Below are 12560 nucleotides of genomic sequence, written 5' to 3'. Positions count from 1 at the left end.
AGGCTGATGTCATTGTAAATGTCGTTGGAATGGATCTAGATCTTAACAGTGGCACAGTTTCCCAAGCAATATTACAGAAAGCTGGCCCACAGCTCCAACAGTTACTGTGGAACGAAAAGCAAAGTAAAAAACATGCTCCAGGGAGGATTTATGAAACAAATGGATGTAATCTTGACTGTGCTGCAGTATTTCACGTTGTAGCTCCTCAGTGGGATCAAGGAGCTGGAGCTGCGGAAAAGGTAATATAAATTCTAATGTCAGTGTCAATGCAGCAATTCATGTTTTTGAAGAATTATATTATTGGATAGAAACACCTGGTGTGAAATTACTTTCCAGCTGTTACGAAGGATAATCAAGGATTGTCTGAATAACACGGAAACAGTACAGCTGGTTTCCATCGCATTCCCAGCAATTGGAACTGGCAATTTGGGTTTTCCGAAGGATCTTGTTGCACAAATGATGTTTGAGGAAGTCCTAAAGTTCAGCAGTAAGAGATTTCCTAAGTTTCTTAAGAATGTTCACTTTGTGGTGCATCCTGAAGATGGTCCTACTGTTCAGGTATGGATCTATTATTGATGAGCTTTATTTTCACGTCTGCTCCATCAGTAGCTTATTTCTAGTAACGCAAAATGTTGATCCTCAAAATTGATGACTAATTTGTATGTTCTTTAGGGTACACATAACATAAGAACGTAAGAAATAGGAGCAGGAGTAGGCCAATCGGCCCCTCGAGCCTGCTCCACCATTCAATAAGATCATGGCTGATCTGATCCTAACCTCAAATCTTCTATCACTCTCCATCCCACCTGAACCCATGTGATCTCCCGGGAGAGGCGAAAAACCAGATTTAAAAAAAAACCAATGGCCAATTTGGGAGAAAAAAATCTGGGAAATTCCTCTCCGACCCATCTAGGCGATCGAAACTCGTCCAGGAGATCACTCTGTCCCTATATTTTCTACAGTACTTACCTTCTGTAACAAAAACATATTTTAAAGTGGAAATATTTAAACATTAATTATATATCTTTTACTGAATAATTTTAGCTTAACCAGCTTGATTTGTTTTGCTTTGTAATTTTCATACAAATATCCGTTTGATCTAGGCCTTGAGTACTGTTCCTTATCTGGGGAGACACTTACAAAACTTCAATTGCTCTCCTGGACAGGATGCAAAATAAAACCTTGTCTGATAGGCAGTCCCTGTTTTACTTCGAGCTTTCAATTTCTCTTCCCATCCTATAAGAACATCAGAAAAGTCAATAATGTAAAAAGGTCATTTGACACATTGAGCTTATTCATCTATTATGCCTAACTCACATTATAGCATCCAGGTGCCTTTGAATGCCACTGATGGTTTTGTCTCTACTAATCTTCAAGCGCTGTGACCAAAATTGAATACAAAACACTGAGTGTGATCTAGGCATTGAAAGTCATGAATGTACCATCAATCCAGTTCCATTCTGAAACTCCATCTGCAAATTCAGTTCTATTCATTGTATGCTTATGATGCACATTTCTGACCAATGTGGGATACTTCACATTTTTCAGTATTAAATTTAACTTGCTATTTGCATGATGAATTGCATAACTGATCTATATTTTCTATAAACCTTTTGTCTCATCCTATGTCTCTCATGCTGTTTCATGAAATTCGATAGCTAGTTATGATATCCATCATCTATAGTCAGTTATTGCCTATATTACAAATGACAATAATGCAATAGCACCTTTCACTATCACCGGACGTCCCAAAGCACTTTACAGGCAATGAAGTACTTTTGAAGTGTAGTCACTGTTATAATGTAGGAAACGCGGCAGCTAATTTGCACACAGCAAGCCTCCACAAACAGCAATGTGATAATGACCAGATAATCGTTTTATTTTAGTGATGTTGATTGAGGGATAAATATTGGCCAGGACAGCGGGGATAACTCCCCTGCTCTTCATCGAAATAGTGCCATGGGATCTTTTACGTCCACCCGAGAGAGCAGACGTGAGGTTTAACCCGAGAGGTTTAACGTGTCATCAGAAAAACAGCACCTCCATCAGTGCAGCACTCCCTCAGTACTGCACTGGAGTGTCAGCATAGATTTTTGTGCTCACGTCTCTGGAGTGGGACTATGAACCCACAAACATCTGACTCAGAGGCGAGGGTGCTACCAACTGAGCTACAGCTGAGCCACTGCTATATTAAATTTAGGAATACTACTGTGGTTAGTGCTTCTTTGAATCTCCCCCTGTTATTCCTGCTAAACTCAAAATATACTGTGCTGCATGTTTTCCTCTTTCCTGTAATGTCAAGGCTCATCACAGTCTCCTACTATAACTCATTCTGTCTCCAGACCTCAAAACTGTGGTGTTCCTTACTTCCCTTAGTTTTCCCTTGCTCCTACAAACTACAGATTTTAAAACCCAAACGTAATCAGTTCTTGATTCATTGAGTCTTCTTTCCTGCTTGTTTACAGCCCCTACCCTTGCTTAAAAATCTGTTCCATTTCCTGATCTTTTCCAGTTCTGTCAAAAGGTCATCGACCTGAAACGTTAACTCTGTTTCTCTCTTCACAGATACTGCCTGACCTGCTGAGTATCTCCAGCATTTTTTGTTTTTATTTCAGATTTCCAGCATCTGCAGTATTTTCTTCTTGTATTTGTGTTTAATTCACTGCCACCTCTCTTCCAGGAATGCCCACCTTGAAGAAGTTCTGCTCTTCTCTCCGACAGGATTTCCGTTTGTCTCTTTTACCTTGTTCATCATCATTGCTTTCTGTCTCCCTTCTTATGTTTGATCAGGTATCTACCAAAACTCGCTTTCACAGCCACATATCTTTCCTCAGCAACTGTCTCCGGCTCCGACTTACTCCACGTGGATTCCAACTGAAATTCCACCCTTCGTGTTTTGGATTCACCCAGGACTACAGGGCCTAGAAATTGGGTTTTGGCGCAGCGACGGCTTTAGCGCCGGAAGTTAGTGCCGGAGCTAAGTCGCGCTGGGCGGGCCAAAAATTCACTAGTTCTGCGCCCAAACGGCTGCCGGCGCTGCTGAAAGCTGTTTGCGCCTGAAAACTGGCGCTATGCGCTGAATTTCGGCGCTATTCCGGCGCTGCGGCGCCCGCTGCGGTGCGGCAGGTTCGGGAAGTGCAGGCCTCCTCCTTCCCTTAAGGAGGAGCTGCCTGCACCCGGCCGCGGCCCGCGATAATCTTTTTAAAAATGAGCCCGGCACCTCGGACAAGTGCCGGGCTTGCTTCTGTTCCGGGGGGGGGGAAGTCCGGGGAGGGAGCTGCGGCCAGGCGGGCGGCGGGAAAGCGGCCGGCCGCCGCGGGGCCTTTAATGCGCCGGCGCAACGTTCTGTAAGGCACCTCTGCCAGAACGTTGCTTGCGGCTGCCACGGGCGAGGCGGCCGCAACTCAATTTCCGAGTTCGGGCGGGTTACCATGGCAACCGGGACGCTGCGCACACCGATGACGTCATCGGTGCCGGCGCAGCGCTACCGGCCTAACGCCGATTTAGGGCCCCTGTCAATTTCAAAACTGGCCATAACTTCGGCGCTAGGCCCTCTAGCGCCTCAAAAGCGGCGCTAAGGCCAGTGAATTTCTAGGCCCAGATATCTCCAAGATATTCAGCGTTCCTCGAACCATTACTCTTGCCGTATCCCAGGATCCACGCTGAATGCCACGCGACGCCACATGAACGCTCTTGACCTCTCTCTTCAGCAGCACCGACTCACTCTATCTCAAAGCTGTCCTGGTCCGCAGTTCCATTTCATCCTTTGCCTCATCCGACGCTTTAACAAACAACTTTTTCTCTTCCTTTCAGGTGTCAAGGATCGCAAGCTTCAACAACTCTTGGACACCAACACCCCTCCGGAACCTTCACTTTCCTCTGACCCCATCCCTTCTCCCAATCTCACCCCTTGCCGCGTTTTCACTATCCCCTCCGACCTTCCCCTCTCTGACTCCGAATGATCAGTCCTTAGCAAAGGCCTGAGCTTCATCCCCTTACGCCCCCACCTCAATGAATTTCGAGCTTGGCACGATGCTGAGCTCTTTTTCTGCTGCCTTCGTCTCCCTGCCCACTTCTTTGGCCAGGAGTCTTCCCCTCGCACGGCTGACCCTTTCTCCCGCTTTCAGAATTCTCGTTCTACCTGGACCCCTCCCTCTGGCCTCTTCCCCTCTCTAGATCTTTTCATTGCAAACTGCCGGCATGACATCGGCCGTCTCCATTTCTCTGCTCCCCTCACTCACTCCAACCTACCTCCCTCTGAACTTGCAGCACTCCATTCTCACAGATCCAACCTCGACATTGTCATTAAACCTGCTGACAAGGGTGGTGCTGTTGTTGTTTGGCGAACCGACCTCTACCTAGCTGAACGCCAACTCTCCGACACTGCCTCCTACCTCCGCCTGGACCATGACCCCACTACCGAACATCAAGCCACCGTTTCCAAGACTGTCACTGACCTCATCTCTTCTGGAGATCTTCCCCCCACGGCCGCCAACCTCATAGTTCCCCAACCCCACACAGCCCACTTCTACCTCCTTCCCAAGATCCACAAACAGGACTGCCCTGGTAGACCCATTGTTTCAGCCTGTTCTTGCCCCGCGGAACTTATCTCTTCCTATCTCGGCTCTCTTTTTTCTCCCCTTGTCCAGTCTCTTCCCACCTTCATCCGCGACTCTTCCGACGCCCTCCGTCAATTTAACAGTTTCCAGTTTCTTGGCCCCAACCGCCTCCTTTTCACTATTGATGTCCAATCCCTCTACACCTCCATCCCTCACCAGGATGGCTTGAGGGCGCTCCGCTTCTTCCTTGAACAGAGGCCCAACCAGTCCCCATCCACCACCACCCTCCTCCGCCTGGCTGAACTTGTTCTCACTTTGAACAACTTCTCCTTTGACTCCACTCACTTCCTCCAAATCAAAGGTGTTGCTATGGGAACCCGCATGGGTCCTAACTATGCCTGCCTTTTCATGGGATAAGTGGAACACTCTTTGTTCCAGTCCTATTCGGGTCCTCTCCCTCACCTCTTTTTCCGGTACATTGATGAGTGTATCGGTGCCGTTTCCTGCTCTTGCCCTGAACTAGACAATTTCATTCACTTGCTTCCAATTTCCACCCTTCCCTCACCTTCACATGGTCCATCACCGACTCTTCCCTTCCCTTCCTCGACTTCTCCATCTCTGGGGATAGGTTATTGACAAACATTCACTACAAGCCCACTGACTCCCACAGCTACCTGGACTACACTTCCTCCCACCCCACCTCCTGTACAGACTGTATTCCATTCTCCCAGTTTCCCCATCTCCGCCGCATCTGCTCTGATGATGCCACCTTCCATACCAGTGCTTCCGACATGTCTTCCTTTTTCCTCAACCGAGGATTTCCCTCTACAGTGGTTGACACGGCCCTTGACCATGTCCGTTCTATTTCCGCACTTCTGCCCTCACCCCTGCCCCTCCCTCCCGGAACCACGATAGAGTTCCCCTTGTCCTCACCTTTCACCCCACCAGCCTCCATATTCAACGGAACATTTTCCGCCACCTCCAGCGTGATCCCACCACCAAACGCATCTTCTCCTCACCTCCCCTTTCAGCATTCCATAGGGACCGCTCCCTCCGCAGTACCCTAGTCCACTCCTCTATCACCCCTTCCCCATCGCCCGGCACCTTCCCATGCAAGCGCAGGAGATGCAACATATGCCCTTATATACCTCCCCCCTTCCCACTGTCTAGGGTCCCAAACACCCCTTCCAGGTGAAACAGCGATTTACTTGTACTTCTTGCAATTTAGTATACTGTATTCGCTGCTCACGATGCGGTCTCCTCTACATTGGGGAGAGGAAACGCAGATTGAGTGACCGCTTTGCAGAACACCTCCGTTCAGTCCATAAGGGGGACCCCGAGATTCCAGTCGCCTGTCACTTTAATTCACCGCTCCACTCCCACTCAGACCTCACCGTCCTCGGGCTCTTGCGTTGTTCCACGGGAGCTCAGCGTAAGCTCGAGGAACAGCACCTCATCTTTCGATTAGGCACTTTACAGCCTTCTGGACTCAACATAGAGTTCAACAATTTCAGATCGTAACCTGGCCCCTATCATATATATATTTTTTATCCACACCTTTTGTTTGTGCCTTCTGTTCTTCTCCCCCACATGGCAGCTGTCTTTCATTCTGCCAGCGCAATTTACACTTCATCTAGAGCCATCCTTTGTTTCTTAACCTGTTCCATTACCATCTCCTTTTGCCTTGAATATCTCTTAATGCCTCTTTACTTCTGCCTTCCATCGTATCACAAACCTTCCCTTTTGTTCTTTCATCCCCTCCCCCATTTCCCAGCCCCTACCCTTGCTTAAAAATCTGTTCCATTTCCTGCTTTTTTCCAGTCCTGACGAAAGGTCATCGACCTGAAACGTTAACTCTGTCTCTCTCTTCACAGATGCTGCCTGACCTGCTGAGTTTCTCCAGCATTTTCTGTTTTTATTTTATTCATTATTAACAATAATGACTTCACTTCTAAAATTAATTCATTAGATGGAAAAATGCCGCAGGACTTTCTAAAGATCTGATAAAGTACTTCATGAATCCAATTTCTTTCTGCAGTTTCTTTCCTTACTTTAAAAGAATGCTGGTTCTAGATCATGTAGCAGTATTTGAGAAATTTTTGTAAGATTTTGGTTTATTGTAAAATCAAAGTTATCATTAAGGTCATCAACCTGAAACATTAACTCTCTTTGTGTCTCCACAGTTGCTGAGTGTTTTCCATTTTCTGTTTTTATTTCAGATTTCCATCATCCACAGTATTTTGCTTTTGTTTTTCATTACCTTACATTGTTATGGTTAAATCGATTTTACTATTTTATTTAAAATATTTGTTTTATCACTCATTACTCCAACATTTATAATTTTATTCCTGTAAAAATACAGAAACATGTTGGCAATGAAAGGCAGTTCAGTTTCTAAAAATTATATGTTAAAAAATTGGCTCCATTGCTCTGAGCATTAACAATACTTTGTTGCTTAGGCAATGACTTGTGAATTCAAAAGAACTCTTAACCGTCAGCCGAAAATGCCACTTCCTGCTGCACAGCAGAGACCCTCAGGTAGGTGGTTATTTATTTCACATGCTGATTAGAATTGGTTTGTTCCAGTGGACACACAAACTGATGATGAAAAGCACATTCTTAACAATAGTGCTGGCCCTCCATCCTCTAGAGTTTGTTAGATCCAGACACCGTCTAATTAAACATTAAAAAATTCTATTGCATCCTTCTTCTGTCATTTTCTAAAGACAGGTTAAATAAATATTCCACTAAATCTCTTTTATTTCTGGAATCCTGAGTATGTTTTCATGCTTCCTTCCATTTACCTATACTTTATTTGAACAGCGATTCAGCATGTTAAGATCACAATATCAATTATTTAATATATATTAATAATTGTTGGATCAAACTGTTGAAGTATGTTTTGCTCCTCCTCCCTTTGGTCTAATACTCAAGCTCCATATTGGAATATTGAATAAACTATACTTGAATTCTTGTATCATAATACCAAATTTGTCATCAACCATCATAAAACATTGAATTATATTTGTATAGTAAAATCTGTTAGCCCTGGTATTCTGTGAGCGTTCTACTGTTACGTTGGCAGGAGTTCAGCAGAACCCCCAGGAAAATATTTTTAAGCTGTTTGTGCTGTTTTCTGAGGGTTCTACTGGTCTTCTGCAAGGATTTGTTTTCATCATCATTGGCCAAGTGCTCAAGTGCCTATACTTTCACTTTTCTATTTAATAAGAACATACGAAATAGGAACGGGAGTAGGCCATTCAGCCCCTTGAGCCTGCTCCACCATTCAATAAGATCATGGATGATCCGATTTTGGCCTCAACTCCACTTCCCTGCCTGTTCCCCATAACCCTTGACTCCCCTGTAGCTCAAATATCTGTCTACGCCTTGAATATATTCACTAACTCAGCCTCCACAGCTCTCTGGGGTAGAGAATCCCAAAGACTCACGACCCTCTGAGAGAAGAAATTCCTCCTCTACTCCGTCTTAAATGGGCGACCCCTTATCCTGAAACTATGCCCTCTAGTTCTAGATGCCCCCACGAGGGGAAAGATCCTCTCAGCATCTACCCTGTCAAGCCCCCTCAGAATCTCATATGTTTCAATAAGATCACCTCTTATTCTTCTCAACTCCAATGAGTATAGGCCCAACCTGCTCAACCTTTCCTCATAAGACAACCATTTCATCTCAGGAATCAACCTAGTGAACCTTCGCTGAAAAGCCTCCAATGTAAGTATATCCATCCTTAAATAAGGTGACCAAAACTGTACGCAGTACTCCAGGTGTGGTCTCACCAACCCCCTGTACAGTTGTAGCAAGACTTCCCTACTTTTATACTCCATCCCCCGTGCAATAAAGGCCGACATTCCATTTGCCTTTCTAATTACTTGCTGCACCTGCGTGCTAACTTTTTGTGTTTCATTTACGAGGACACCCAGATCCTTCTTTACCACAGCATTCTGTAGTCTCTCTCCATTTAAATAATATTTTGCTTTTCTATTCTTCCTACTGAGGTGGACAACCTCACATTTTCCCATATTATACTCCATCTGCCAAATTTTTCCCCACTAACTTAACCTATGTATATCTCTTTGAAGACTCTTTGTGTCCTCCTCACAACTTGCTTTGTGTCCTCCTCACAACTTGCTTTGTGTCCTCCTCACAATTTGCTTTCCAACCTATCTTTGTATCATCAGCAAATTTGGCTACAGTACACTCGGTCCCTTCATCCAAGTCATTAATATAGATTGTAAATAGTTGAGGCCCCTGCACTGATCCCTGTGGCACCCCACTAGTTACAGTTTGCCAACCTGAAAATTACCCATTTATCCCGACTCTCTGTTTTCTGTTAGTTAGCCAATCCTCTATCCATGCTCATATATTACCCCTAACTCTGTGAGCTCTTATCTTGTGCAGTAACCTTTTATGTGGCACCTTATCGAATGCCTTTTGGAAATCCAAATACACTACATCTACTGGTTCCCCTTGATTCATTACATCCTCAAAGAATTCTAATAAATTTGTCAAACCTGGTTTTTCTTTCAGGTTTGACTCTGCTTGATTGTATTATGATTTTCTAAATGTCCTGCTACTACTCCCTTAATAATGGATTTGTCTCCCTCCTTTCTTGAATAGGAGTGTTACATTTGCAGTTTTCCAATCGGCAGGGACCTTTCCAGAATCCAGAGAATTTTAGAAGATTACAACCAATGCATCCACTATCTATTTTAAGATCCTAGGATGCAGGCCATCAGGTCCAGGGAACTTGTTAGCCTTTAGTCCCATTAGCTTGCCTAGTACTTTTTCTCTAGTGATACTGATTGTTTTATATTCCTCCCTCCCTTTTGCCCCTTGATTATCTACTATTATTGGGATGCTTTTAGTGTCTTCTACCGTGAAGACAGATACAAAATATTTATTCAAAGTCTCTGCCATTTCCTTGTTTCCCATTATTAATTCCTCAGTCTTATCCTCTAAGGGACCAACATTTACTTTAGCTACTCTCTTCCTTTTTATATACTTGTAGAAGCTCTTACTATCTGTTTTTACATTTCTTGCTAGTTTACTCTCAATCTATTTTCTCCCTCTTTATCATTTTTTTAGTCATGCTCTGCTGGTTTTTAAAAATTTCCCATTCTTCTGGCCTACCACTTGGCAACATTGTATGTCCTTTCTTTCAATTTGATACCATCCTTAACTTCCTTAGTTAGCCACGGATGGTTCATCCTTCTCATAGAGTTTTTCTTTCTTACTGGAATACATGGAGTGGGCCTTTGGCGTAGCGGTAGCATCCCCGCCGCTGGGCCAGAAGGTGTAGGGTTTCGAACCCCGCTCCAGACAGTCCCGGCAAGTGGAGTCGGAGCTCCGGCTCTAAATTCTGGGTTGACATCCAGCGGGATACTTGCGTCCGTGGGTGTGGGTGGCCCCCCCCTCGTATGGGTTGTGGGAGCCCGTAAAACCTTCCCGCCATAGGACTAACCACCCTCATGGCTGGTATGAAGATGGTTACGGTCACGGAAGGAGCATTAAAGCGGCCAGAAATCCTTCCACCACTTCATACAGTTCCCCAAAGGGAACAGTGTGAAGACACGTACGACGACGACGACTGGAATACATGTTTGTTGAGAGTTATGAAATATCTCCTTAAATGTCTGCCACTGCTTATCTATCATCTTACCATTTAATCTATTTTCCCAGTCCACTTTAACCAACTCCCTCTTCATTCCTTTGTAATTGCCTTTATTTAGGTTTAAGACACTAGTTTCAGACCCAAGTTTCTCACCCTCAATCTGAATGTGAAATCCTTCCATGTTATGATCACTCTTCCCCAGAGGATCCTTTACAATGCGATCATTAATTAACCCTGTCTCATTACACATTACCAGATCTAAAATAGCCTGTTCCCTGGTTGATCCCATAACGTATTGTTTTAAGAAACCATCCTGAATACATTCTATGAACTCACCCTGAAGGCTAATTTTGCAAATTTGATTTGTCCATCGATATGAAGATTAAAATCACCCACGATTATTGCAGTACCTTTCTTACAAGCCCCCATTATTTTTTGATTTATTCTCTGTCCTACAGTGTGACTACTGTTAGGAGGCCAATAGACTACTCCCACCAGTGACTTCTTTCCCGTACTATTTCTTACCTCCACCCAAACTGATTCTACATCCTGATCTTCTGAGCCAAGATCATTTCTCACTACAGTACTGATCTCATCCTTTTATTAACAGAGCTATCCCACCTACTTTTCCTTTCTGCCTATCCTTCCAAAATGCCAAATACCCCTGAATATTCAGTTCCAAGCCTTGGTCACCTTGCAACCACATCTCTGTAATGGCTATCAGATCATACCCATTTATTTCTATTTGTGCTGTCAATTCATCTATCTTGTTATGAATGCTGCATGCATTCAGATAAAGTGCCTTAAATTTTGCTTTTTAACATTTTTCCCTACTCTGGCCCTATTTGATGGTGCACTCTTATGTTTGTACGCTCTGTTCCTTCCTGTCACACTCTGGTTATCATTACTCCTATCGTTACCCTGCACTATTGCCTTGTCATCTCTCTTTAACTTTCTACATTTCCCCTCACCTGACCCCTCCCCCCACTATTTAGTTTAAAGCCCTATCTACAGCGCTAGTTATTCGATTCACCAGGACACTGATCCCAGCATGGTTCAAGTGAAGCCCATCCCAACGGAACAGCTCCCTCTTTCCCCAGTACTGGTGCCAATGCCCCATGAATTGAAACCTATTTCTCCCACACCAATCTTTGAGCCAGGCAATCAACTCTCTGATCTTATTGAACCTATGCCAATTTGCTCGTGGCTCAGTTATTAATCCAAAGATTATTACCTTTGTGATTCTGCTTTTTAATTTAGCCCCTCGCTGCTCATACTCTCTCAGCAGAACCTCTTTCTTAGTCTTAACTAGGTCGTTGGTACCTACGTGGACCACAACAACTGGATCCTCTCCTTCCCACTCCAATTTCCTCTCCAGCCCACTGGAGATGTCCTTAACCCTGGCACCGGGCAGGCAACACAGCCTTTGGGACTCACGCTCTCGGCTGCAGAGAACAGTATCTATCCCCCTAACTATACTGTCCCTTACCACTACTACATTCCTTTTTACTCCCCGAACTTGAATGTCCCCTTGTACCACGGTGCTGTGGTCAGTTTGCTCATCCTCCCTGCAGTCCCTGCTCTCATCCACACTAGCTGCAAGAACTTCGTACCTGTTGGACATGTGCAAGGGCTGAGGCTCCTCCAATGCTACCTTCTGGATCCCCATACCTGCCTCACTCGTAGTCACACCCTCCTGTCCCTGACCGTGGTGCAGAGATTTTGGCCAATTAATAGCTTATCTCTAGCCTTTCGAATAATCAAGATCGACTGCAAATCAATATGGTGGGTATATTGGGGGAGAAATTTGGTATCGCCCTGTTTGGGGCGCAATTATCAGCCGGGCGCAAAGTTTAGCGCCTGGCGCTAATTATCACCTCCGACTGCAAACTTGGCTTCTAGCGCCCCTGGAGGTGATTGGAGCGCTAAATCAGGCGCTACACACCTCTCTTAAGGTGCTAACGCTGCGGAGCGAGGTGCTACCTCAGAGCGCTGGCGAAGCTCATGTGATGTCAGTCAGCAATGGAACACAGACACACTGGTGACGGCCAGTTCTTAAAGGGGAGGGTCGATCTTGCTCTCCATCCACGCCCTGCAGATTGCAGCCTTGAATCTCGGCCTGGAGAGACCTATACATCAAATCTGCTGGAAAGAACAATGGAGAGGCCCAGGGAAAGAGCTCAGAGTGCAGCCCCCATAGTCTCTTCTAAATCGATGCAAGGAAGGTCAAATCAAAATGAACCTGCAAAGTACTGGTCAGTACCCGAAACTCCTTCACACAGCGTTGAATCTCTCCAGAAGTCTCTCTCTCTCTCTCTCTCTCAGAATGCATGGTGCAAAAATGTCGCCAACAAAAAAAGGCAGGAAGCGGT

At 45.0% G+C, this 12560-nt stretch overlaps 1 protein-coding gene across 1 annotated transcript in view; it reads left to right on the top strand.

Annotated features, from left to right (window-relative positions):
- The window catches only part of LOC147120503 (protein mono-ADP-ribosyltransferase PARP14-like), a 163956-nt gene that overhangs the window by 112818 nt on the left and 38578 nt on the right, over positions 1-12560 (top strand). Inside the window, exons 7-9 of the mRNA XM_085986519.1 lie at positions 3-239; positions 337-558; positions 7019-7097. Coding sequence (XP_085842645.1) covers positions 3-239; positions 337-558; positions 7019-7097 — 538 coding nt within the window. The remainder of the gene's footprint in view (positions 1-2; positions 240-336; positions 559-7018; positions 7098-12560) is intronic.

The sequence above is a fragment of the Somniosus microcephalus genome, chromosome 4 (genome assembly GCF_052327205.1).
Source record: "Somniosus microcephalus isolate GS21.2 chromosome 4, FLI_Smic_1.0, whole genome shotgun sequence".
In the NCBI taxonomy this organism is placed as follows: Eukaryota; Metazoa; Chordata; class Chondrichthyes; order Squaliformes; family Somniosidae; genus Somniosus; species Somniosus microcephalus.
Note: the sequence above shows the minus strand (reverse complement) of the source record. Positions and strands in the feature narration are given on the sequence as shown.